This window comes from Gasterosteus aculeatus, chromosome 10 (assembly GCF_964276395.1).
Source record: "Gasterosteus aculeatus chromosome 10, fGasAcu3.hap1.1, whole genome shotgun sequence".
NCBI classification, from domain to species: Eukaryota; Metazoa; Chordata; class Actinopteri; order Perciformes; family Gasterosteidae; genus Gasterosteus; species Gasterosteus aculeatus.
This window is the reverse complement of record NC_135697.1, coordinates 15,304,442-15,332,294: the sequence shown is the minus strand read 5'-3', so window position 1 is coordinate 15,332,294 and position 27,853 is coordinate 15,304,442. Positions and strand designations below refer to the sequence as shown.

At 50.5% G+C, this 27,853-nt stretch overlaps 2 protein-coding genes across 6 annotated transcripts; both read left to right on the top strand.

The window, feature by feature from the left end:
* Positions 1-8: 8 nt before the first annotated feature.
* Positions 9-6,074, top strand: myclb (MYCL proto-oncogene, bHLH transcription factor b). The gene is made up of 3 exons (XM_040189163.2): positions 9-356; positions 932-1,614; positions 2,954-6,074. The coding sequence occupies exons 2-3, from the start codon at positions 993-995 to the stop codon at positions 3,739-3,741; spliced, it is 1,410 nt and encodes a 469-aa protein (XP_040045097.2). The 5' UTR covers positions 9-356; positions 932-992; the 3' UTR covers positions 3,742-6,074.
* Positions 6,075-6,252: 178 nt separating this feature from the next.
* On the top strand, positions 6,253-27,461 carry trit1 (tRNA isopentenyltransferase 1). 5 transcript variants are annotated; one of them, XM_078080943.1, is made up of 12 exons: positions 6,550-6,749; positions 13,711-13,878; positions 14,834-14,976; positions 16,641-16,737; positions 16,947-17,101; positions 17,703-17,845; positions 17,985-18,096; positions 20,235-20,347; positions 20,447-20,524; positions 24,626-24,735; positions 25,851-25,968; positions 26,741-27,461. In XM_078080943.1, the coding sequence occupies exons 3-12, from the start codon at positions 14,903-14,905 to the stop codon at positions 26,938-26,940; spliced, it is 1,200 nt and encodes a 399-aa protein (XP_077937069.1). In that variant the 5' UTR covers positions 6,550-6,749; positions 13,711-13,878; positions 14,834-14,902; the 3' UTR covers positions 26,941-27,461. The 5 variants fall into 5 exon arrangements, with proteins under 5 accessions (XP_077937068.1, XP_077937067.1, XP_077937071.1 ...); XM_078080942.1 differs by lacking the exon at positions 13,711-13,878 and having other exon boundaries at positions 6,253-6,749; positions 16,950-17,101; XM_078080941.1 differs by lacking the exon at positions 13,711-13,878 and having other exon boundaries at positions 6,253-6,749.
* The last annotated feature ends 392 nt before the right edge of the window (positions 27,462-27,853 follow it).

Genomic DNA, 27,853 nt, shown 5'->3' with positions numbered 1-27,853 from the left:
CGCTCCTTCCCGCGGACCGATTAGTGCGGTAGTCGGCAAAAGAAAGTGACCGCAGCCGAAGCCCATCCGGCCCCTCTGCGCGGCGGGACTGCGACCAAACCGACTCGTTTACCTCCCTCACTCCCTCCCCCCCCCCGCCCGCCCCTCCTCCCCTCGCAACACCCCGCCCTCCGCCCCCACAACACCGTTTACAACCTGAAGAAGACGCCCCGGTGGAAGCGCTCTCATTTAAGGGAGATCACACTTAAGGATTCATTGTGGCCGCTGCGCCCGGTATTTTTTTTTTTTTTTGGACACCGATATTGCGCACGGCGGATCTATGAGGACGCAGGCGGCTTTTTCACTCGCGACACCAGGTACAACTCGCTTCTATTCCACGCCGCCCTCTCTGGGGAAAGGGTGTTTTAACAGCACTACGTGGGGTTAAATGGTCCAAGGGAAGTTTGCGTCCTTCCTCGCGCGCCTGCTGCGCAATTAACTGATCAGCGCGGATGAATTTTTGATCCTGAGGAAGGAGTTGAACCGAGGAGGCGCGAAGTAAACCACCTTTGCATCCGACTACGCTGTCGCTGCAGGACCGGTACCTGTCTATCCAATTAATCTAGTTCTATCTAATTTAAGTGCGCAGAAAATAGACCCGCCGCCTCCTCTCTGTCCAGAATACTACTGAAGCCGCGTTATGTAACGAGACCCTGTTGCGAAACTTCTCCGAGTTGCTTAACTTTCTCGGTGACCTTAGAAGAACCCAGTAATTGGCACACCTTGGTTGATTGGCCGGAGGTGCCGCGTTTAACTGTTTGCCATCGGGGCTGATCCCCAGGACGGTGTTTAGCTGTAACAAACAGTATTTAATTAACCATTGTGCGCATGGGTGAATGTTTTTGGTGTATAAGCTGAATTCTGACAAAGCTGTTTGTCCATCTCTCCGCAGACAGAGGGAGCAGGGAGTGATCCACCCAACACCCCAGCACCCCACCCTGCCTGCAGCCCCCATGCCGGGCATTAGCACCACCGCGCCTCGTTATGAAAACTGGGACATGGAACAAATCGACCACTACCAACATTATTTCTACGACGACCACCACGACCCGGACGAGGATTTCTTCAAGTCCACGGCGCCCAGCGAGGACATATGGAAGAAATTCGAGCTGGTACCGACCCCGCCCATGAGCCCCATCCGGGCAGTGGAGGGGCCGGGCAGGGTCGGGCTGCTGTGCCCGTCGCTCGGGGACAAGCTGGAGTGGGTGTCTCAGTTCCTGGGGCAGGAGGACGAACAGCAGCAGGAGCTTCCCTGCAAGCTGAGCGCGTCCAGCGACTCCTTCGGCAACCTGAGCTCGATCATCATCCAGGACTGCATGTGGAGCGGCTTCTCCGCCGGACAGCAGCTGGAGAGGGTGGTGGGGGAGCGCTGCGCCGCCTGTCCCGGGACGGCGGGCGCCGCCAAAGCCGCGGCCGCCTCCCCGGGCAGGGCGCAGTGTCCCCCCGCAGACGCGTCGGTCGCCAGCGGACTGGCGGCGGACTGCGTGGACCCGGCCGCGGTGCTCACCTTCCCGTTGACCGGGGGCTGCAAGAAGCCCGTGTCCTCCGGTTCCGAGTCTCACACCGACTCATCAGGTCGGTAACGGTCCGAATGTGTAATGCGGTAAACGCCTTGTGTGTGTGTGTGTGAGAGATACTTTATTGGTGGTTTAAACACCACGACACGGTTTTTATATGGAAGCTTCCTCCTGGTGTTTTTAATAATTTTCCAAAAGCAAGATCTACTTTATTGTTTGAATGGAGCTTTGTGCGAGTTCCTCTGTTCTCCTAACAGAGTAAATATTTCGCTGTGATTGATCGTTGTCCCGCACATGACTGCATTGCGTTACCTGGGTGCATGCAACACATGCTTGAAGCTCCAAGCCGACACGCCCATTGAAACATCTGCTTGGCCGGCCTCCAGCAGACCAGCTGCTCCCTGTCTGTCTCCCAGTCTTATGATAACAATATCCTCTCTTCCACCCCCCCCTCACATTTGGGATGGATTCATGTTTGAACCTGATGTTGCATGGAAGGGAAGAATAATCAAGCCTGTTTTTAGTATAGTTAGTTGCCACATGACGACTCCAGAGCTTTTACTTTTGCCATTCCCGCTCCGTAAAGTGTGTGTGTGTGTGTGTGTGTGTGGAATGCCACAATGGGGAACTTGTTGCTGCATTCCGCCGCTCAACAGGCTGCAGCGCCAATTGTGCCAGTGGGTGGATCCGGGCCGGCCCGGGCTGTGAATGGAGCGGGATTAGCTGTTTAGGGAGGTCGGCTAGGCGTGCAGAATTCCTTGACGCAGGGTGTGAGGCGGCATTGTGCCCCATTACGGGGGGGATAATGCGCGCTCAAAGAAGAGGCGCTCGAGCAGTCATTGGAAACGCATGTGCGCCCTCGGCTCTAATATACGGCCACTTGAGGGAATCAATTCTGTGTGCCTTGTGATATGAGATTACATCTAGCTGTCTTATAATTGCTGTTGCACATAATAGGCGGGTGCCCCCCCCCCCCCCCCCCCCCCCCACACTTTGCTGTGTTATTCATACAGAGATGACTTCTTCTTCTGGAGCATTCAAGGCCTCAGGGGGGCAATTACTTTAAAAGTGGGTTTCCGTTGAGAGTACTGAAAAGTCAATAAGACCTTTCCTCATATTTAATACCTTGTTTCTGCTCCAGCGACTCGGGCAGCTAAATGGCTTCAGACGTGCGCAGAGTTAAACATCCGTGGTCTTATTGTGACATGTCGATTTGCACCCGGGGGCTTTACAGCCGATCACCTTTTGAAGGTGTGTGAGGCTTTGAGGATGTCAACAGTTCATCGGTTTAAGGGCGACTGGGTGTGTTTTTGGCTCCTCCCATTGAGCTTTATTTTTCCGCTTTCAGCCAAATTTTAAAAACGCGTCGTTTGATTGCTCCCCTCCTGTTCCTTCAGATGACGAGGATGACAAAGACGAGGACGAAGAAGAGATCGACGTGGTGACGGTGGAGCACAAGCGGCAGCGCAAACCGCGCCGACTGGTCAACGCTCGCACACCGGTGACCATAACGGTGCGGGCGGACCCGCTGGACCTCGGCATGAAGCGTTTCCACATCTCCATACACCAGCAGCAGCACAACTACGCCGCCCCCTCCCCGGACACGCTGCCGCCGCCACCGCCGGTCGAGCCGCCCCGGAAGAGGGTCCGGCAGGAGGCCTCCTCCCAGCCGCACCAGCACTCCCACCAGCCCCGGCCCGGCCACGCCCCTCTGAACTTAGACGGCCGGAAGTCCGCCGGGGTCCGGTCGGAGTCGCCAGACCTCGGCGCCTGCTCCCCTACCTCCTCCTCTGCGCCTTCGTCCCCTCCCTCCTCCTCCTCCTCCTCCTCATCTTCCTCCTCCTCAACCCTCTACTCCCACAGCTCCCCGTCGAAGCCCCACTCCTTCTCCCACCTCTCCAGCCCGCAGTCCTCGGACTGCGAGGACACGGACAAGCGCAAGGCGCACAACTTCCTGGAGCGCAAGCGGAGGAACGACCTGCGCTCGCGGTTCCTGTCGCTGCGGGACGAGATCCCGGGCCTGGCCAACTGCCCCAAGACGCCGAAGGTGGCGATCCTGACGCGAGCCACGGAGTACCTGCGGCAGCTGCACGCCGGCGAGAGGCAGAAGGCTCAGGAGAGGAAGCAGCTGAAGTCCAGGCAGCTGCAGCTGCTGCAGAGGCTGGCTCTGCTCAAGCGCTCCTGAGCGGCGGCGCCGCGGCACGCATGTGAACGCTGGACTGGACTACATGAAGGAGGAGAGACACTACTGTTCACTTTTGGTCACGTTGGAATAGTGCGGGTGGATTTATTGTGTTTGTTTGTTTGTTGTTTTTTTTGTTGGTTTGCACATTAGCTTCTGAGTGATTGACAAGGCCGCAAGCCGGGCCGGACAGGACAGTGAGCTCAGGACCGATTGTCCCGGGGCATCTTACGGGCAGATTAATATGTCCATGGCTATTCAGTGTAGATTTAGTCTAGAACTGTTCTATTTCCCCCCCCCCCCTTGCTGAAAACTGTCGCTTGTTGCGGGGAGGCTCGCTGGCAATGCGGCATCTTGGCGTCCAGCTGTCTGACCGCTGCATGTTCTGGTCAGATGTCTCCTGGCTGGAGGTGCGGTCGCACAGCGGAGACGTCTCCTCTTTCCGTCTGTCTTCAGGACACCGACGTTTCCCCTCGATGGTCTCCTTCGCTTTCCGTTTTTCTTCTGCAGTCTCTCGCTCCTTGGCGCTTGGCACACAGACAGCTTGCACATTTAGTTATGGAGTTGTGCCTAGTTTATCCTTTTTTTACTTTTTCATTTTCTAATTTTGTTTTCTCGACTCGCTTTTTCTGTTCTTCACTCTCTTCCTTTTTGAGGCTGCAGCTCCCCGGTCGTCACTTGGGGACAAAGAGGATTGAGCCATGCGTCAATGATGTTACAACAATACGTTCTGCGCCTCTGGAAAAGCTGCGGCCGGGTCCTAACTTCTGTGCCTGCTCAAGCGTTTCCTTCTTGCGTCGCACGCGTTTTAAACGGCAGCCCCGTGGCCACAGAGACGACGACGAGTTTTGTTGGATTATTTGGAAAAAATTTGGAAATGCACAAAGGCATTGTTTTGAGATTTGTCCTGTTTTCAATCAACATCTGCAAAAACACTGAAATTTTGTAATTGTTATTATTTTTGTGCCATGGAGACCAGCCAAAAGATGAATGTTGGATTTGAATGATCAACCAAAAGAAACTTCGCAAATGGCTTTGATTTAAATCTGTTTGTTTAAGCAACATCCAAAAATGCCAACTTTTGCTTTTGAGATGAAGCCCAATGAGGTCTGATTTGTAAATTGTTTTGCATTTGATGTAATGCCTTTAAAAGCCTTTCAACGTACGTAGACTAACCCTTACTGTACAGTCCCAACCAAAACCAGAGCTGTCTACTATACTCATCCTAGTTTTTGTTCGGCCCTAAACCTTACTGGCTTTTCAAAGAGAACTCGAAGCTTCTATTTTTGTTAATAAAATGATTATGAAAAAAGTCAAAATAAAACCTTTACGAAACATTGATCACACTAGACACTTTGTTTTTGGATTTGCTTTTGTTGCAATGCCTACTTGTCGTCTTTACCGTTCAGTACATTTTTTTTTTTTGTCACTGGGGTTTATTTTATTTGTACAAGTCAAGAGTTGACAAAAGTTTTATACTATATTTTCCTACAGAGTTGTGTTTCAGTGTGAGCTAATGACTGTTTTGGTTATTGCGCCTGGCAGGGCTCTATTGGTGGTTATGTGCTGAACATTGGCGTGTGCGGTCCGCTTTCGGGAAACACCTGAAATTCCTCAATCCAATCACTATAGCTGGTGGTGGGGGAGGGGGGACTTAAGAGGATCTACCGATTAAACTTCTGGCTGTGTGTAGCCTTTAGTGACGTTACTGCTTTTTTTGGTTGTTGCTGTCGCTGCTCCCTATTGTTCCCATAAGCCATGCGACTGAACACTGTAGCCCTTGAACTAGTACTGTAAATGACTCCGTCACAAGTAACATGCTCTGATCTTACCAGCACTCAGGAAACTCCCACGTAGCCTGTAGCTCTTGTGATTGGGCCATAAACTGTGCTTGAGAAAAACAGCCACCCACCCCCTCCACGCCGCTTTAATCTGCTGTATATGTAACACAAGCTGAGACCCACACACAGAAACACACCGTTGGATCAGGGGACTCAGGATATTGTCCTTAATGTCCCCTTAAATCTATAGTTTTCGCTAATTAATTCAGCACAGACCACCATTGGCCTACCCCCCCCCCCCCCCCCCCCCCCCCTCTTTAATAGTGTGCAACCACAGCATTGGTTTGCACAATTTTCAATTTTGTCTGACTTGTATCAGTCACTGGTCTCTGCTTGTTGTCACGGTAGCAGTGGATGTTTTCTTACTTTGAGAGATTAAAAATGGTGATTTTGGAGCCTTGTTTCAGCACTTTGTTTTTTTTCTGTACCTCCATAAGCCTCTATGTAAGAAGAGTAAGTCAGAAAAATAATAAATACATGGTTCGACATCAGAAATAACATGTGTGCCTTATATTTGTCTCTTTCCCGCCACAAGAATAATCTCCGTGTATGAGTGAACGCGCATCTCCCCATATGCAGTTTTCGCTGAGCGGTCTCCAAGGCAACTGATCCTGGCATCTTTGCCATGGCAACGGGCATCTACGCTCTCTGCTGCAGAGCCCCGGCAGTTTCCATAGAAACAAATATAAATATACTGCGATTCCTCCATGTAGAGGCATTTCATAAATGCAACCCAACAGGCTGCAGCAATAAAGCGAGATGCTTAATCTCCTAGAAGTTATTGACTGGAGGTTGTTAATCTCGTATTAATCAATTTCATTAGCATGCAAATAGCCCAGATTTACCAACGACTTTCAAATACGTTTATTAAGTCTCACGAGATGAAAACCCCATCAGTCGCCGTTGCCACAGTAACGGCTGCCTGTTGCCTAGTAACGCAGCCCACCTCGCATCTCTGCGCCCTCTGCGCGTGCGCGGTGCCGTCAGCTGGGCGCCGTGGATAGCGGCATCATGGCGGCGTCCGCTGGTAGCGTGCGGCGTGCCTTTCGGCCAGCGATGGTCCCGTCCTTGGTGGTGATTTTGGGAGCCACCGGCACCGGGAAGTCCAAGCTGGCGATCGAGATCGGCAGGCGGCTTCAGGGAGAAATAATCAGCGCCGACTCCATGCAGGTAGGAGGAAAGGAGGCGAGGAAACGAGGAGCCCTCGACACGGCGGCCACAATGCTTCGGATGACGCTAGAATAAGTCGAGTAAACCCGAATAAAGTCGCCTGCTGCCGAGTTTTAACCCGCCGGAGACCCGCGTACAATTGATCAGACGGTGGACTAACTGTGTGTTTCTGAATGAGGAGGTTTTATTCAGCGAAACGGTCTCCGAGCAAGACCGCAGCCTGTTAGCAACTTAGCTTTAGCAATTAGCAATTTAGCTAACAGGCTGTGTCACTATTATGCGACTATCGCTCTACGACGGAAAGGTCTGCAGCCACTCAACCTCACCTCAGACATGTATACATCATTTCTACAAATGAATCATGTCATTTAAAGCAAAGACAAACACATTTCGGTCGTTCAGACTGGAAAGAAAATAGAGACATGAAATACTCCATCCGATGGCGCTTTGCAGCTCAATATGTTTTGGCATTAAGTGAAACCTCTTAATAAGTAACTTCTTTATCATGCTTTATCAGCTATAATGTTCTATACTGCAAAAGCCAGACAGCATTGGTAATTACAAAGTGTATTGATGTGATCGGTCTTGGAAACATGAAATACAAAGACATATGTGAAGGTTATTGAATAGTGAGTATAAACAAAAATAATCCCCTTCTGAAAAAATGCCCTCTCAGATTTTCGTTGTCGGTAAAATGTAACTATTAATTATTTGTTTAGATACTGCAATATAAAAGGTTCTGGGCTATTTAAATCAAAGTATCAATGAACCATGAATAAAAGAAGCAAACATGACAGGAAGTAATTTAAGCATTTATATGACAATGAGGGAGATCTTAGAGATGTTGGCCAACGGGAAGCTTTATTGAAAATGTACAGTTTAAATTCCACTAGTGTGTGGGATTGTGTGTGTTTGTGCGTATGTGTGTTGTCAAAGCAGTGACATTTAAGAAATACTCAGGGATGCTCCTCTTTCCTCCCTTTAAGCTCCGCTCGCTCTCTTTTTTGGTTCTCAGGCTGCGTTGCCACAGCAACCCCAGGGCACGTGCACTAAAGAAAAGGTTGTGCACAGGTTTGACTTTGGGTCACACCCCTCTAGGGACACACACACACACACACACACACACCAAGTTCAAATCGGCCAGCGCTTATTCCTTTTGACGGTAGAATTCATCACATGGAGTTCGGGTCTTTCATCACCTTGCTCCTGTTTCCCCCCCATCTTTCTTCCCCCTCCTGCTTGTCGTCGTCGTCATGTGTGTGCGTGTGCGTGTGCGAGGGTCCCTGAGGGTGCGTCCGGCAGCGGAGCTGCTCTTCCAGCTGCCAACTGGGTAAACTGGGTTACACTAATAACATTTCAGCCCAGAATATCTCGCCGACTGGCAGCAGCGGCGCTGGCGGAGGGAACCGGTGGCCTACTTGTGGCACGGCAGCCCCGGTCCAATCCCCACAAATCCCCGCCGTTGTTGCCGCCCTCCCGCTGGTGTGTGTGACAGCGAGAGAGCGATGCAGACACATCGACTGCCCGTGTGAGAATGGGACTGTGTGTAGGCTAGGGCTGGCCTGTGTTGTCTTTGGGAGAGGAAACAGTCTGGTCTTGTTTGGGAGAAAGCAGCATTGTGCTGAGCTGGTGCATATTATTCAGCGCCGCGCTACGCCGGCCCTGCAGCTGATAGTGAATGGGCCCGTTGTGGCCACTGGGAAGTGGCCTATTGTCCCAGGGAGAATCGGTTCCCACACTCCCCAACACTCCTATTGTGTTATACCCCCCCCCCCCCCCCCCCCCCACACACACACACCCCTCCCCTTTGCCCCCCGCCCTGCCCCTGGCCAATGCCCTCAACCCCCAGTGCATTGGACATGGAGGGGGATATTATTATCCACTCATTAAATGAACATGCTATCTATGGCACACACACAAGAGCTCTGCTGTACTGTCAGTGAATGAGGCACTGCCAAGTAGTGTAAACCCGAGGTTCCCAAAGAAGGGGTCCAGGAACCAGCGGGGGGGGGGTTCCCCTTCAGAGGCTTCCAGAACAAAAACGTCACCATTTTCTCACACCCTAGAATTTGGAATTATGGGAAAATGTGTGCATGTATAGGAGAGCTGGGCAAACCTATCACGTTTTAAGTAATTGATATAATCTCTGTCACTGTGGGACAGAGCTCAGGACACGCGGGTGACGTGTGCAGGGTTCTACTACGAAAGGCTACGCAACTGTTTCAGCCAGAGCGGGCAACGTGACAAATGTATGTAAATAAATGCAATAATCCTGCAGACCAACGTTTACCCGCTTCATTTGGAGCAGCAGCCTTTTTAAATATTGACATTAACGGCAGTGAAGTTTCAGATAGTTTAGTTTTTTCAGGTTGGTTTTTAAGTTAATTTCATTGAGTAGATAAATTAATTGAAAGCAGCTGAAATTAGGAAATTAATTTAGTCATTAGCAGTGCAAAGTCTACTCAGATTATGAATAAATTGGCTAAAATCCCAAAACACCAGCAGCTTGAATTTGTTCACACTTGAGGAAACATTTGAATTATTCAACACGTTCATCCCTCCAAACAAGACGGTGCATGTTTCTTTGTCGTGCCCGAGCACATTTTCTCATCCTCACTCACTGTCACTGCCCAGCGCATTAACCAAACACATTGCCCTCCCCCCTCCCCCCACTGAATAGTTTCACAGCGGGGTGTAAAAAGGGGCGTGTCTGAGTTATGTGGAGGCGCGGCTGTGTGGTGTCACGCCGAAAGGACCATCCGAGGGTTAGGGTTAGGGTCACGCACACGTATGCACCGCCTCTACAGCCGGTGGGACTGCTGCGCCCATCGGTGCACGCCGACCCCCGTCCCCTTTTCTGCTCTTTTCGCCTCCGTGAAAGAAGGTGAAGAAAGGCGGACAATTTGTGTGGCGTGTGGTTTTGTGTTGAATGTGAGAAATTGGCCGACGCAGCAGGAAACCGGCCATGTGTCATCTCGACCCTCGACGGCGCCATAAAAGAGGAGGTCTTGTTGTAAAAGCACAAAAGGGGCCGATTTGCCTTTTAAGTCGTAAATTTGGAAATGGTGCAGCCGACTGATTTCACCGCTGCGGGGGAGGGAGGGGAGAGGGGAGGGGGGGAGTGTTCTTTTTCAAAGGTACTCTCATTGTCGGCCAGAGGTTGTTCCGCACCGACACCGACTGCTTATCTGCGTATTAAACACATCACATACTCTGCAGCTACGTGTTATATCCCGGTCACCCCCCCTCCCCCTCCCTCTCCCTCCCCCTCCTCCCCCCTCCCGGTGTCTCTGTGCGTGTCTGGTGTGGCTGTGACCTGTCTGGGCTTTGACGTATCTGTTAGTGCCGTTGCTCAGGCGTTGCCGTCTCCCACATCCGATCTGCGAGGCATCTTTTGAAGTAACGTAAGCCCGTGTGGGAGCGAGCCGGAGAGGCTCATTAACTCTTTATTTTCTCTCTGTGTGTGTGTAAATAGTCGTGGGTGCGGGTGTGGTGATGCGGTCACCACGGCTACAGTAGAGCAGCGAGGGAGAGGAGGATGGAAGAAGAGGAGGAGGAGGAGGAGGGGTGGAACAACGCCATGAATGATTTATTAGTCTGGCATTACTGGGCCGTTCCCCACAGGGAGAGCAGAGGGAGATGGAGGGATACATTGTTGAAGGATGGTGCCTTGAGGGCAAAGGATAGAAGGGGGTGAAATAAAAAGCAAACTAGCGGATAGGTGCTCTGTGCCGGGTGTAATCGAGAAAGCGATTCAGAGGGAAGGGTAAAAACAAAGCGTCGCAGCCTACAGCGTGTTGGTTGGATGTGTCCTCGGGTCAGAACAAGGACGAAGCAATTGTTTTTGATCCGACCTTTTCTCCAGCGGGTCCAATATCCTGTCGCCTCACGCAACCACCCGTGTCTCCGCAATGTTGTTTTTGGTGAGAACGGTATCGTACAGTAAATGGTACCATCATCGAGAATAAACACCATTGGAATGGAGTCTTCGTGAGTCCCAAACAATGAATGAAATGCTTCAGCACCTTCTGGGCCTCTTTATTGTGTGATGATTAAAGGGATGCCCTGATTCACCCTTCTCCATCCCGATGCTGAGCTCACTTGCTCTGGTAGTAGTCTGGAGGTTCCCGTCAAACGGGGTGATGACTCTGTGGCATGAGACGAGATCTCCTGCAAGGTTTCAGATATGGCAGCTGGACATGCTTTCTGATTTCAGTTACAAAGCAACTTATCTGACTTGGACCTTTCATGCATAAGCCCATCTTTGTGCTACAAACCATTAGCTTGAGGTAGCTTCATAAATAACGGCAAGTAAGTTTACTAGAATGTCTTTTGAGTAAACCGAGTGGATGTGAACACCGTATTTGTGTCAATACCAGGGTTGCAAAATTCCGGGAATATTCAAAGTTGGAAACTTTCCATGGGAATTAACGGGAAATTTCGGGGTAATTTAACTGTATTTATCTTTTCATAAGCAGACATGCATGCAAACATTTATAATACAACTTTTAAAAATGACATTTTGTGAGTAGAACTTTATTCTTTCATCGAACAACAAAAACATGAACGTTGAATTAAAAAATCACCACCCCCAACCCCAATTTTTTTTTGTGTTTTTCCCTGAATCCTTTCAGGTCTAAATGCTTTCTTCCTGGACCTTATCAATGTACTCCTCACTGTCCACATCCTCAACATCTGACTCGTCGTCATCTTCTGTTTTTGTGACGGTGACATGACGTCATACAAAATTGCCCCACCAGAAATTTCAGCCTAAAATCGCCACTGGTTTACGTGGATGTTTCTGGCAGACAATGTTCCCAACCAGCTTCATTCAGGGTCCAGCTAAGCCAGGCGTGCGTAGTCTTGTTCTCAACTACATTTAAGTTCCCTGTTATAGGCTTTTGCAAAAAAACGTTTTTTTCAAAATTCCCCAAATTCCCGAGCCAAAATTCCCGTGGAAACTTTCCGCCCCTTTGCAACCCTAGTCAATACGGATCATACAGCCGGATCATCGGCATTTGCATGCCTAAATAATTATCAGGGAAAACCAGCTCTTTTAGCCCGTTGGTGGTGTGGTCGGTTTTGGGCGTCTTGAGTGAGAAATCTCTGCATGTGAAATTCCAACGCTGGCGAAAGGACGCACTGAAAGATCTGCAGTGTCTCTTTGGCTTTCTCTGACCCTTATTTCTTGTCCCCACGAGTTTCTCTCTCTCGCTCACTCTCTCTTGCCCTCGTTCTTTCACCCCCCCTCCCTCCACACATCTCCTTATTTATGTGGCAGAGGAACAGCTGTCTCGTGCAGGGCAGAAGGTTGGCTGGCTGCAGGCGCCGCAGAGCTCCAACACTGAGCTCATTGTGTCTCTCTCTCACGCACACGCACACATGCACGCACCCCCTTACACAAGCCACATGGTCACATCCAGTCACGTCCATTTAAAGCGAGACAGGAAGGAGAAGGCAGCTGAAGCCACGCTTGATGGCCGTGAATTTTGACGGGTGAATTTGGGAAAAGCCGACCGGGGCGACGCGCTTCTCAGAAAAAAAAAAACGCCCCGGGAGTCGTCTTCATCGGCGATGAGATGAAACGGCACGATGAGATCGGAATCTTCTTCGATTCTGATGACTTGTTCCGTCCCTTTCCCAGTTAAAACACCTGACCGCCTCCTAGAAGGGAAGCGCTTTCTAGCTCAGAGGGCGTGAAATATGAGCGGCGTCAGAGAACGACGCGGCAGTAATCAATTCTCCCTTTGCTTTTGCTCCCAAGCCTTTGATGTGGGTAAGGCGTTCATCCTCTTTTACTGTGACATTTCCTTTTTAAGTTCCCTCCACGGGGCGCGTGTAAACGTGATTAGCTGGGTAGATTAGTTTATTCCTTCACGACTTCATCACTGCTGCATCGCTGAAAATCGCTGCGATCTGTAGCTCATTTCTGTTACAATTTCCACTCCGACAAGAGACGTCTCCCTTATTTCCTCTCAATTACAGCTCCACCTCAAAGCATATATCTTCCACCAAAGTGGCTCTTTTCATTCTTCTGATTTACCCTGCACGCTCTTGGTCGCGAGCGTTGGAGAAAGGGTGGAGAAAGGATGGAGAAAGGGTTTTAACAGCCATAAGTTCCTGTCGATTTTTGTCCCGGGTTTACTTCTCAAAGAACTGTAATTTCTACTGATGCAGATGGGACAACGTATGAAATGCAGAAGACGAGAAGGAAACTCCTCCTGCATCATTTAATGATCTTTTGCGTGTTTGGATGGTTATTTATTTGTGTTTTTAGCACGTAAAACGCCCCGGTTTACTTCAAATGATTTTTTCAAATGATTTTTCAAAAAGACCTCCCCTCGTCCTAAACCGATCACGAGTGGAGGTCTTGTTTTATGAATAAAGTCGAGGCAGCGGCGCCGTGGGTATTCGACCAATCAGCAGCGAGCGGCGTTCCCTGCAAACGGGGCCTTCGGTCGCTGTTCTGTAGCTTCCAGCCACATCACACGCTTCTGCACAGAAGAGTTCTGAGGCAAGACGGAAGAGAACGAAAAATAACTTGTGCTTTTTAAATAGAGCTTTTTGTCCCGTCGTCATGTGAGTGTCCTCAAAATGAGACACACACACACACGCAGATTAATCAGATACCAACCTCTTTCTCTCTGAGCGTCTCCATTTGTCTTGTTCTCGCCATCCTCCCGCTTCCCGTCCGTGAGGAGGGAGGGAGCGTAGTGATTGGAGGAGAAGGGGTTTTTGGGGGGATAAAATGTGCAAATTTGGCGGGGAGCATCCTGTCCTCTTGAACAAGCACCCGCCCCCCCTCTAGTCCTCTCGTCCTCTCCGGTGCTTTTTACAGAAATAATACAAAAAAGGTTCTCCAAAAAAAGACTCTTTCCAGGGATTCATTTCATCTCTTCTCCATCCAACCATACCCCCCCCCCCCCACCGTCTCCTCCCCCACCTCCCCTACCTTCCCTAGGCTGACAGTAGTGTCGTGCAGAGATGTCGTGAATAATTTATCCGGCTCGGTTCCCCCCGCCGTGCCCCCCTCCCCACCGCTGGCGAAGCACACGCAACCCACACGCCAACGCCTTCACCAGCGATGTGATCAATAACCCTCACGGCTGTATCGATCACCGCGGCGCACGTACGTTGGGTTAAACATTCTTTACTTTTTATTTCTTTAAAGGATGACAGGAAGCTGCTGTTACTCAGTTGTTGGGGGGTGGGGTGGGGGGGGGGGGGGGGGGGGGGGTCCAAGAGGATGTGGGCAGAACAGAAACGCTTCCACTCCTCATGCTGTGAACACTGACCACTTCCTTTTAGTCTGTTTTTTGTCTTCCCCTCTGCCCCGAAAATATGAAATAAATACAGGTTAGCTGGTCCAGAAGTGCTCAGGCAACACTTGCATTAAAACTGAAGCTGGCGATGAACATAAAAACCCCCCTAAAACATGCAGTTTACAGTGAATGAGTTTGAATTCCCATTGATTTTACAGTCTTTCAACTTTAGCTAAAACCATTTTATTTTATTTCCTGGCAAAAAATGGCAGCTGCTTGCAGGGTTGGTTGAAAACACTGCTGCCTTGTCCCAACATTAACGCTGCAGAGAGGACCTTTCATTTTGTGTTGATCTGGGAATGTGGAAAAAAGCAGCTCATTTTGCACAGACCTGTTTGTCCCGTTACACCCCCCCTCCCCCCCCTCTCCCCCATGGGCCCAGCATCACGTTATATACACGTTATAAAAGGACAGAAGAAGACCTCTACAAACCAGAGGTAGAACGTGTGTGTATGTGTGTGTGTGTGTGAGAGTGAATCTTGACAGACTCCTGTATGCGACACCCCGCTGTCAAATTCCACCCGGGAGCCGATGATAGAAACGGGCGTAGAACCGGCGCTCCTCGTCCTCCACAACAACCAGCTTCTTGCATGAATAAACGCACACATAAATCACCGCTTCCACACATTTTAATCTCCTGCCCAAGTTGCTTTCTGGCCGGTGGGATTCTCGCACCGACAATGAGAATCCGACACGAAATGCGTGTCCTTTTTTCTGGCGTGATTTCATTAAGCTGTCATTAACCCCCCCCCCTCCCTCCAGGTGTACCAGGGCCTCGACGTCATCACCAACAAGGTGCCGGCTGAGGAGCGCGCCCGCTGCAGACACCACATGATCGGCTTCGTGGACCCGCTGGTCAGCAGCTACTCGGTGGTGGACTTCAGGAACAAAGCGCTGGCTCTCATATCCTTCCCCTGGAAAGTTGGACTATCCCACGCCCCCCCCGACCCCCCCCGTCCCCCTTCCTCCCCCAGATTATTAAATGGAATTGAGTCACTAATTGACTTTCTCTCACACACACGGACTGATCTGCCATGTCCTCTTTTCGTCAGCGTGTCTCACTGCAGATGTTGCAGTAAAAATGAGAAGAGTGGCTGAGATATTTATAGAGGTTCTCTCTCTCTCTCTCTCTCTCTCTGCGGGCAGTCACACCATCCCGCTGACACCAGCCGTCATACAGATGTGGAGAGAGGAGGCGATGAGTAGAGACTGTATTAATAGATCTAGGAGGACACACACACACACACACCAGTGCGGCGAGGGGCTGCGGTAGCTCCAGGAATAGGCTCAGTGCGCCGCGAACTCGCCGGTGGGTCGAGGGAGGAATGGAAAGCGAGGAATCCAGATTAGTAGGAGGAGACGCGACGTGGAGGAGTGCGGACCAGGAAGGAGAGGAGGGGTGTGGGGGGGGGGGGGGGAGGAAAGAGGGAGAAGAATGCCGACAAGCTCGAGAAGTTCAGAGTCGCAGGACCTAATGACGCGTCCTCGGCTATCAATGCTTCACTCAACGTGCTATAAACTCCCTCCTCTCTTCCTCCTCCATTGCTCGCAGTCCTGCAGCCCGCTTTCGGTTTTCCCTCCCTCGAATTCTCCCCCATCTCCTCCGTGCCTCTCTGCAAACACAGTGATGCACCCCTCTCTGTTGTGTGTGTGTGTGTGTGTGTGTGTGTAAAGAGGGAGGGGGGTGAGGGATGATGCGGGCTGATGAGCCTCCACCTTGTTTGAGTGGTTATTTGATTATGTCTGAGCGGAGGAGGAGGGCGAGGAGGCAGGAAGGGAAGGTGCAGGGCGAGAGACGATGTGATTGAAGAGGGGAGATTAAGAGCACTAAGGTGGGACAGACGGGCAGGCAGACAGACAGACAGACAGGCAGACAGACAGGCTGTGTGAGCAGGGAGGTCGGGTTTCAATTCTATTTGTAGTTTTGATTTGTAACCAAACTGTTTGGTGTTAAAGAGTTGGTTTGTTTGTTTATGAACAAATCATCAATTATTAAAGCTTTTAGGTTGTAAAGAAGAACCATTAAACCTTTAAAATAATGTATTCAGCTCGCGTTCATCTCGTTCCCATGTTGCAATACGGCAATTTGAGCCTGAATTTATTAAAACTTTTAAATATTGATTTAAAATAGTGATGTATTTATAAGCAACCAGTTGCAGCCTTTAAAAGCTATAACAGAATAGTGGATAAAACACTGTGGGTCTTAATTTAAAGCATATCACTCTTCACTAACTTTCCTGAAATAATACAATGACATTTTTACATAAATGTTTTCCTCAATGAACAATTAAATATTAGAGCGACAGATCACATTTACCAATAACTAATCGATGACGGTGTACTTGACTTTTTGATTTTAATAATAAATCACCACCTCCAGCGTATCTTCATATCAGCCCCCTGATCCGTGTTCTTCATCCAGCGCTTTATGAGCTCATGGTTCGTCTTGAACGTCAACGCTTGTTTTAAACGCGTGTCCGGCGCGTTCCTGTAAATACTCGCTGGCGGGATCCGTGACGCGCGAAGCGTTCCCCCTCGCACCCGTCTGCTCCTTAACGGCCTCCCACATCGACGACATGCACGGCAGGAACAAGCTGCCGTTGGTCGTGGGCGGGACGAACTATTACATCGAGTCTCTGCTGTGGAGAGTCCTGCTGGACGCGGCGGTGAGTCCACCTGAAATAAACCCGTTTATGGCTTCATGTCTTTATTTTTCTTCACCGGAGCTGCTTTGTGGTATTTTAAAGTGTCACTTAAATGTGTCTTCTAAGTTCCAGCTTTAAAAGCAGAGCTCTTAACGCTTCAGCACCTTGAGAGTAGACAAACCGCGCCGGCCCTTAAAGAGGCTCTATGGAAATGCGCTTTGCTGCGGCAGGAGGTGGAGGAGCCAGGGGACGCCGGAGACGAGGCCCCGGACAGGAAGTTGGAGCTGGAGAAACTGGGAGGAGCCGAGTTACACGATCGTCTGGCCGAGGTCGACCCCGAGATGGCGGCCATGTTGCACCCCAATGACAAACGCAAGATAGCCAGGTGATTGACGGGTCGCCGCCACGGCAACGCCACCCTGAATGTTTGATCCTACAATTAATCATACAAATGCAGAATAACGCATTAAGGAATATTCTATGGAAACTGTGGAAACGCGATTGTGTAAATTGTTTGTTTCATTTGAGCGCGCGGCCTCCACACCGACATGCGCGCACACGCACGCACACGCTTGATGAGTAGCAGCCTGCTGTTCCGTGCGAGCGGGTCAGGTTACTCTGTCCTCCTGGATGACAGCAGACGACAGGAATCATCTTTTCCTCATCACCTCGAGGCGCCGCTGAAGGATTTGAATCTCGCCGAATGTCAACTGTGTGATTTTATTTACCGCTTGTTGTCTCGTCTTTGGTATTTACTGCTGCCGCCGTGTTAATCATTGAGACCACTGTCAAACTAGACGTTTAATTTACACTGGGTTTAATAGATGAGTGGATGCGTATCTCATCTCAGTTTACCCGTCAAAGCCCGGCGGGGGGGCGGGGGGGCGGGGGGGGGACTCGTAGTGTGCTGCAGATCAGAGAGGCCTTTGTGTTTGTCTGCTGGTTTCCGACATAATGTTTGATTTACCCGTCTCTGTTGTCCACAGGAGTCTTCAAATCCACGAGGAGACGGGCGTCTCCCACAGCCGCTGGCTGGAGGAGCAGAGGGGCCAGGAGGGAGGCGGCGGGCTGGGGGGGCCGCTGAGGTACCCGGACCCCTGCATCTTCTGGCTGCACGCCGACATGGACGGTGATTTTTTTCCCGACGTTGCCAGAGCGACACCAACCGTTGCCACGCAACCAAGCGTCTCACGTTCGTCCTTTTTCATTTTTGTTGATGTTTCCATCTCCCCCTGTCCCCTCACCCCCTCACCCACCCACCCCTGCAGCTCTAGACAAGCGCCTGGATGCCCGCGTCGATGAGATGTTGTCCGCTGGACTCGTAGAGGAGCTCAGAGACTTCCACGTCCGCTTCAACCTGCAGAGGGTCCAGGACAACAGGTGAGAAGTGAGAGAAAAAGAGACGTCCTACTCGTAGCTGAGCTAACGGCTAACGCTAACGAAGGTTACACTGACTGAACCCCCCCAGGATTGAGCTTCGGTTGAAATGTAACGTTATCCTGATGTGTTCAAATCTAATCGTATGTGTTCTTGGTGAGAATCTTTTTCAACAATATAAAATTCATCTCCTGTTTAGCGTCCTAATCTTAACTCTAAGCAGGTTATAATACGTAATGCTGAAGGTTTATTTAAATGGAAGCTGTGATGGAGGTTAACCACGTTAACTGCCTCTAAAATCGGGTGCTGGAAGCATCACCAACGCCAAACTGCTGGAACAATCTATGCAAATCTACTTCTGGTTATTAAAATGCGAGAACAACGGCAATGTATTCCCATTTGAATTGTGTGTTTTTATGCAAATAGCCACTACAGAGGACGATCACCATTTAGAATTTGTAACTTGGAGGGTTGAAGTAAAGAGCCTCGCTGTAGCCGACGGGTCCCCGAGAGAAAACGCGTCTCCGTTCACGCTCCCATCGTCCCTTTCCTAAACAGATCCGGCCTTTCGGTCCGTAACCACGGCGATTTCCCGGGTATTTATTCCTCCTCCGCCGGCTGGCTCTGTTCCAATGGCCGTCGCTTTTCCCCCCCCCGGCGGCCCGCGGACCGATTTTTAGAAGCCGCGCACACCGGAGCGAGTTCAGCTCGGGACTGGTACTTCTTCAGGACGTCCTGTGACTATTAATAACTGCAGAGATGAGAGCCCTCCGCAGGACCTCAAGCACCGGCGGGGGGAGTCTGGTGATCGGCGCTAACGACCTCGGAGCCTCTCGCATTGATGCATTGTTGGAACAGGTCCAAGGAAGCGGCCTCTAGTGTTCTCTAGTTTCGTCCCTCCTTCCTTTCCTCACCCCGTCCCACCTCTTGCACCATCCCCCCTCCTCTCTGTCTTCCTCCACTATTGCCCTCTCAGCAATCTGATCACCCAAGCACTTTACCCCCCCCCCGTCCCGCCTCCCCCCGTCCCGCCCTCCGTCTCCCTGTCTGACTCCTTTTACCCTCTCGTCTCCGTCCTGCAGCTGGCTGCTGCGGCCGGACGTCAAGGTCAAGCCTCTCCCTCCGTCGCTCCATCCTTCTCTCTCCTCCCTCCATCGACTCCACACTTCCTGTCCTCTGTTGCTCTTCTCACATTTCCAGACAGACATGGTTTCCAGTTCACTCGTTCAGTGGGATCTGTTAATATTATCCCAATAGGATTAATCTGCTGGAATGTGCGTCCAAATGATCCCTTTAAACGATGCCATTTTCTTTTGATTGAGGCCTACTGGATTATGGCTCTGAAATTGCAGTTTAATTGTGTTTTTAGCTTTTATTTATATTTAGTGCTGTTCAAACAGGGATATGAGCACATTTATTTCCCTGGTGTGTGATCTCCATTCATTAATCAATAATATATTCAGCCTTTCTCTTTTTGTTGTTGAAGTAATCCAGTAATGGTGCAGCAAACAGGACCTGCAAGTAGCCCCAACAGACCCAAAAGGCCTCGTTCTGCACAGTCTAAATATTCAGACCCTGTGGGGGTTCAGTTCGCTGTTGGTTAGTTTGGTAATCGGTTAAACAGGTGCAGGCTCGATCTGTCGTTCCTCAAGTCAAATGTTGGAAAGAAAACCTTTTCTTGTTGCAGTAGAAATAAAAATTGCTATTACTATAACCCATCGAGAACAAGCAGCGGGGATCAAATTAAAGCGATAGTCTTGACGAGGATTGAAATATTACGTTTTTATTGTCTGATGTCCGGCTGCTGCAGCCAAAGAGACTTGATTTTAGACTCCGTTAATGTTGCAAATTGAAAACTGCAAAACTACTTTGTCATGTTTCACACGTAGTGGAAAATGCACATTAGTTGTAGTGAACGTTTTGCAGACTGAGTCCGGACACCCGGGGGCTCCGCTGCAGTTTTTTGAATGTCATTGTGTCACTTTTTGTCGGCCTCACGTCTGCTCGGACTGATCCTTGTTCACCGATAGAGGAGGAAAAGGTGAAACGAGTCCCCGCCGCGTGTCTGGAAATATCCCGCTGGAGACGGAGACCTTTTTGGTTTTATTGATGGATAAAGTTTCATCCTCTCTCGTCTCCAGTCAGAACTACCAACACGGGATTTTCCAGTCGATCGGTTTCAAGGAGTTTCACGACTACCTGACTGCTCCTGAAAGCAGCACCCAGCAGGAGAAAGACGCTCTCCGAGACAAAGGTCAGCGGGACACTCAATCTACGTCCCGGGGACGGATTTAGATTCAGTTCAAGCAGAAGAATTCATTTAATAATCTACAACAGCCTCCTTTAACTGCAGGTATAGAAGCTTTGAAGATCGCCACGAGACGTTACGCCCGCAAACAGAACAAATGGGTCCGTAACCGCTTCCTTAAACGTGAGTACCCTTCAACCACGTGCCCGTGTGTGTGTGCGAGCATTTGGTATCGCTCTATATGTTTGAATGTGAGCTGCTGTGACATCACGGGTAATGTTTGTTGCACACAAGCCGCTCGAAATCTTTGCCGCCGTCCCTTCTCAGCCCCGCAGAGCGCAAAGCTGCCAAACAAACGCCAGGAGCCCAGACAATGTTTTAACATGCATGTGAAGGCTGAGCGTGTTTCTGCCCCGTATTAACCCGGCCTGCTAATCCCGTTAGGCCCAAGTGGCTTATGGGCCGCGCCGGCCCTAAACCCCCAATACCCCTCTTTTCTGACCGCACGCACCATCTGATCTTCCTCGCGTGCCTTGTGGCGGTGACCTGCGCTCCCACCCGGACGGAAACTATTTAGTTATGGTGGTTTTGTTTTCGCATTTCAAGCGAGTTCTCGAAGTTGTCGTGCGCGTGCTCTCAAGCCGCCGCTCATCCCGCCCTCCTGTCTGCGTCGTCCGTGTTCACCTCGCTCCCTCGCGGTGACCGCTGACCTCGTTTCTGTTTCGTCTGAGCCCTGTGCACACACACACACACACACACACACACACACACACACACACACACACACACACACACAGCCTCAGCTGAGCCGGCTAATCTCCTGAAGCATTACAGAGCTGCCGGGAATCCACCCCGACCACACAGACTCGGGACAAGGGGGTCACCGGGGTCACTGGGGGGGTCTACGAGGACCAACCCGAGCAGACGCAGGCCGGCGGGCCGGAAGGGGAGGAGGAGTCGGACGTGGCGGAGCGCCTCAGGTCTGGGTGGGAAAAAGATCCCCCGGAGCTGCTCGTAGATGTGCAGGAGGCCGACTCCCTGGAAAGCTCGCGCCTCACCTGGATTCGGGTTGCGGGGGTCGGGGGTGGGGGGGGTTCAGGCGGGCGTTTCGCTGTCTTAAATACTTTCCGGCAGGATGCCCGCGTTCTCCAACGGGCTCGACTGTGGCGGCTGCGGGGATTTAAGCAGCCAGAGCGAATTAAATCAAGCTTAATTGGTCTCGCCTCTGAGTGCATCTGTATGTGGGTCCAGGCTGAACAGACGCGCGTGTTTTTAAAGGGGAATGGTCAATTAGCAGATTTAATTACCCATTAAGAAAACGGTAATTTGAGGTTAAATTAATGTTAATAAGCACCACGTTGTAATGGCGAAAGGTGCCTGCGCCCTAAACGTCTTTCTTTAATTCCCCCAAAGGCCGGCACACACACACACACACACACATATGAACACCCTCCCTGTAACCAGGATGCCCAGGTGAGTGTGATGTATGTTTAGAGAGAGAGGGTGAAGGACGGAGGCAGACAGAAAACAACACATGGGGAGCTGTGAGGGGAATCTGACACGGCCGCCGGCAACAGGTGTGAGGCCAGTTTACACACCCGTGTGCCCTCTGCGGTGTCATACACACAAATGCAGCCTCCTCGCCGGGGATGGGGGGGGGCACAAAGACCTTTCTGTCACCTACACGGGTCGGAGGGCTGTAACAGAGAGGAATGACGCAGAGGGTTCGAGGAGATGCGGCGCCGGGTTCTTTGCCTTCATGCGTCGGAGTGGAAACAGGCAGCGAGTCCATGAGAAACCCCCCCAAAATTAATATTACTAAGAAAAGCAGCCACTTTTCATGTTGGGTTTTTATGATTAATTACTATAAAACTACAGAAGCCTTGTCGTCCCCCCCCTCTCTCTCAAACACACACACAAGCAACCCGCTCCTTCATCTCTCTAATTATCTTTGTCCAGAAGTCAATCATTATTGGCAAAAAGATTTACAAAATGAACGTCTTTTTGTTGGGGGATAAAACGAATCATCAAAACCTGGCGAAACGTCCTTCACATGTTTTTGACCCGCTGCCGAAATGTCAAACGCAAACAACACGGAACGAAGGAGACGACAAAAAGTGGAAGAGGAACTCCGCGGAAAAAGAGGAAGGAGGCCGTTCAAAGCGAGCGAAGGCAGCTGCTGAGCTGCAGCCGTGGGCGGCAGCCAGAGGAGCACAGCTGGGCGGCGCTCGGCCTTTTATAGCGGCGGCAAAAAAACGCCAGGAAGACACGACAAATGGCTGCCGGCCGCTTTGTTTCCGTTGCAACAGGTGGACGCCTGTTTCCGACACACACGCACACGCACACGCACACGCACACGCACGCACACACGCACGCACGCACGCACGCGCGCCGCTCTGGCCAGCAGCTGCCAGGCGACAGGAGATGCTCTCTCTGGTTGGCAAAGCGATCTCCCTCGTGTGCTTGAAAGGCGAGGCGATGTGTGCGTGTGTGCGTGTGTGTGTGTGTGTGTGTGCGTGTGCGTGTGTGTGCGCGTGTGTGTGTGTGTGTGTGTGTGTGCGCGCGTGCGTGTCACCCTGCTCTTTGTCCATTCTGTGTTGTTTTTATTTTATCGACCCTCGTTCACCACAGAGTGGATTAAAGGGGATCAATTTCACCAGATCCCCGTGCGGGAGAGGGAGGGGGTCCGTCCAGCATCTGGCAACCTACCACACAAGATCTCCCTTCTATTCACCGGCCGGTGGGGGGGCGGGAGGGGAGGGGGGGGCGCGCAATACGAAAGCGAGATCTCTCCATTTGTACGTCTGGTGAAGGTATGCCAGGTGAGGCTTGCCGCCGCCTGCCTGCTGTTGTGTCACAAACACAAAAGACACACACACACACACACAGACCGTGAACACACACGATAAACCCGAGGCTGTGATTAACAGTCAGTGATGTTTTTTAACAAAACACGCGGTCAACAAATTGACTGCGTGAACACAAATGCCGGACAGGTGTTTTCTGCGGATGAGTGGTTTCCACGGCGACGGCAGGGATGCAAAGCGGGGCAGGTGCTGGCGTGTGCGCAGGACGCGGCAGTAAGTAGCGCTCCGTGGCGCCCGGAGTCGGTCCCTCGCGGTTCAGCCTCTGTGTGGGGAGGATTAAGGCATAAAAGCCTGCCGGGTTAATGGGGTTCATTCACTCGGTACGTGTTCTCCACACCTTTTTATCGGAGGGGAAAAAAAAAACGCGTTCAGCTTTGTGCCTTTTTTAAAATGAGTTCCAGCAACGTCGGCGGCTCTTTCCGCCGCTGCGGATTTAAAGGTCACAGCAAATATTTGAAGGATTTACTAGATGTTTTTGGACGGGCATTCGGGGTCCCCACAGGATAAACCCTTCTCACTTTGGTCACAACCCGACTTTTCCTCAGGGCCATTTAATCAGTATTTCGCCAATTCTGGTACCACGAAATCCCTGCTTTAATGTTTAATGCCAAACAGCAAATGTTAGCATCCTGGCACGCTGCTCCTTTTTGTTGTGAATCTTGTGCTTTAATACACAGTTTTACATTTAAAAAGCACCCGCTTTATACAAAAACATCTCGCCTTCCAGATCATGTTTTCTTTAAATAATTTAGTCGAACCCTTGCAGGTACTCAAGGATAATTTTTGTTGTTTTGACATTTTTTTCTACAAGTTGCACACACCGATTTCCTGAGCATCTTTTCTTCAATCAATGCAGGGCAGTGGCTCTTCATGCAGACAGACAGACAGACAGGGACTGATGCAGCTCTTTTATTGTCCAGGTCTGACCTGGAGACTGCTGACCGGGGAAAATAGAAACACGGCAGGTGGAAGAGTTCGTGGGAGGAAGAGAGAGAGAGAGCGGGTGAAAGCTGAAGCCGGACTGACGGAGCGAGAGAGCGAGGGTGCACAAGAGATGAGAGGGGGAGGGAGGGAGGGAGAGACGTTATCGAGCCGGTGTGAGTCAGCGGGTTGACGGAGCTTCAGGGTGCGGCTCCGGGCACGTCGCTGCTCCTGTAAATGTCCCTCCCCGTCGCATCCATCCCGCAGTCGTCGTCGTCGTCGTCTGATGAAATGTTCGTTTGTTCCACGAGATGTGAAAACAATCCGCAGCTCCGCCCCTTCGATGAGCGTGATGGTGCGACACGTTAGAGGGGCGCCGAGAGGGATCAGCACGCCGACCTCACACATTGTAAAGGAAGTCGGGCGGCGTTGTGTTACGTGTATTTTCTGCTCGGCTTTGACCTTTTGTTTTCTGTGTGTGTGTGTGTGTGTGTAGGACCAGGAGACAGCGTGCCGGTGGTGTACGGCCTGGACGTGACGGACGCGTCGCGGTGGGAGGAGACTGTGCTGAACCCCGCACTGCAGATACTGGAGAGCCTCAGCAAGGTGGGGCCTCGATAGCTTCCTGTCCGTCAGCGGCACTCGTAGATCTTCCTCCTGCGCTGCTCTTTGTTCCTCCAGATTTCATCATATTCTCTCTTCTTTCCACCACCTTATTTGCCTCTTTTTACCACCGTTTGTTCCTTTCTTAATACCTCTAATTTGTACAATCAAATACTACTTGTCCTCCTTTTGTGTACTGAAACTTATTTTTAAAGTCTCCCAGCCTTCCTGCTCCGTTGGTATTCCTAGATATGCGAGCACAGCCTTGCATAAGCGCTCTATTAAAGGAGCCCTGCGGAGCCTTTGACCGTTTTGGCTGTTACTGTTTTGTTCGTTGGTGGCAGTAACGTGGCAACAGACGCAGCCAAACACCAGCCAAGGTCGCGCTGAAGAAGAGCCAACGCATGTGTAAACAATGTTTGAAATACGAGGACAGAAACGCGCTCAACGTGTTTGTCAAAGTTAAAAAGAAAAATATTAAGCATAAAGTGCAGTAACAAACAAGTAACAAAGTGACGAGTGACACCAAAGTGATAAATGACAGTTAAAGTGGCATGTGCAGTATGAGGGGGAGTGACCGGTGGAGTGTTATAGTCAGTCAGTGGGGGACCGGCTCTGTTGATGAGCCCGACTGCAGACGGGAAGAAACTGCTTGTGTGGCGGGAGGTCTTAGTCCTGATGGACCTCAGCCTCCTGCCAGATGGAAGGGGCACAAACAGGTTTTGTCTGGGGTGAGAGGGGTCGGCCGCGATCTTTTTAGCTCGCTTCCGAGACCTGGAAGCGAACAAGTCCTGCAGGGACGGCACATTGCAGCCGATCACCTCTCTGCAGAGCGGATGACACGCTGCAGCCTGCCCTTGTCCTTGGCTGTGGCTGCAGCGTACCAGACGGTGATGGAGGAGCAGAGGATGGACTCCATGATGGCCGTGTAGAAGTGGACCATCATCGTCTTTGGCAGGTTGAGTTTCTTCAGCTGCCTCAGGAAGAACAACCTCTGCTGAGGCTTCTTGGTGATGGAGCTGATGTTCAGCTCCCACTTGAGGTCCTGGGTGATGATGGAGTGCAGCTCCAGCCCTAAAAAAAAAATCCTAAAAATCCGACATTTTTGCTTCATTCAGAGCGAGGAGCCAGCTGTTCAGCCAATCAGAGCAGAGGGGGCGCAGCAGAGGAACAAGCGGAGCCGCCACGCGTGTGATCAGTGTGACAAAGTGATCATCGGGGACCTGGAGTGGACAGGTGAGGCTGTGCAACACCTGTATCATCGCTGTCATTTAAACACGTACTTGCATTCATTTTATGTGAATGATTGTTTATATACATATATACACAATATCATGTTGGAACATATTGATTTAGTTTAGTAAATGGTGTGTGTATATATATATATATATATATATATAATAAATAAATAAATAAATATAATGTATATGTGTATGTGCATCTATATATGAGGAATAATCTGTTTATTTGAGCAAAGTCATTTTCTATAAGTGTGTCGTTCCTAAACAAGCCGACACGTCAGCTTTCCCGCATACGCGGCTGCGGAGAAACATCATCGCCGCTGATGCCCAGCGGATGTCCCATATCGCTCGTCATTATATTACATGTGTGTCGACGGCGTGTTCGTTCTAAACAGATGTGTTCTTAGCGGGTTCTCTGTGATATCTACGCTTTAGATGCCTGTGGAATGCAGCATAAAATAAATGAGTGCCTCAGACCCTTAAAACCTCTCTCCGTAGCAGAGTGTGTTTTTAGTGACTCTGTAATGTGATGGCAGTAGTGACATTGCAGTTTTTGGAGGCCAGTGAGCCTTCTGCTTGTTATTCTATGTGGAGAGGCCACTCAAACCACTTCAGGCTTCTAGTTTCAGGGACAACAACAAAAAAACACATGTTGCAATCCTCCAGAGTGCACCTGATGAGTATCACTTCTTTATACTAGACTATATTTATATATATATATATATATATATATATATATATATATATATTTTTTTTTTTACTTGCAGCTCACCTGAAGTCCAAAAAGCATCGCCATCACGTGAGGAAGAAGTTGAAGTCCGATCCGGCCGCTGCCCCTCCGGCCTCTGCTGCAGGGACGGTGGGGGGCGACTCGGAGGACTCTGGCGGTACCGTTGCCCCGGGCTGCACGGAGGCGGCGTCTGGAGACGTCGGGACGTCTCAGGAGGACGTCCCTGTGACGTCGTAACAGTGGCGCGGACTCTGGACTTCGTACTTTCAGGTTTCCACCCGCTGACCTCTGCTCACCTCCCGGCCCTCTCAGGCCTACTTTCTGCTCCCAATGGAGTCCAATTTGAACTCCAGTGCCTCTATTGACCTTATTTGTGGGCTGAAATGGGCTGACCGACCTTCTACGTCCTGCAGGTTAAAGAATTGATAACACCAGATTATCAAAAAGACTACTTTTGGATGGATCCTTGGAGTTTCATTTTGAAGGAGATGTACTGTTTTTTCCCCCCCAAATATCTTTATTGCTTTTACTTTAAGATATAGCTTTATTTAAAAGAATACATCTCAAATTTGCTGCAGCCAGGAACTATAATTGCCAAATGCCCTTTTTTCCCCCTTACCGCCTGTTATTATAAAAGCTGTTTTTTGTGATGTTTTGTCTTCGTGAGCATTTCCTGGTTTGTTTCTTTGTCTTTAACTTGAACCATCATGCACTTTAAAAAACGTTTCTCAATAAACCAAAGAAGCTTCTCAACCGGAGGACGACCGCCGGTGTTCTGGTTTCACCTTCTCACCTGATCGCAGGTCACCTGACCGCAGAGAGAGAGAGTGTTTTTCACTGCGCTGTTTATCTGGCCGGGGTGTGCCTCCCATCCACGCCCTCCCTCCCCCCTCCGCTGCTGAACCGCATGCACAATACCTGGCATCGCTTGGCGCTCCCTTTCTATCTCCTCACCTGCCGCTTTTCCAAGAATCGGACAATGGTTCCACGGTCCCGGGCAGCACGCCGTCTTCTCTCTAAGGCTGAGACAAATTCTTTCACTCTGAGTCGCGTTCACAGGCTCCCGGCGCTTGACCTCGTCCACATGACTGGAAATATTTCCAGCCATATAATAGCTGGAAGTGTGTGTGTGTGTGTGTGTGTGTGTGTG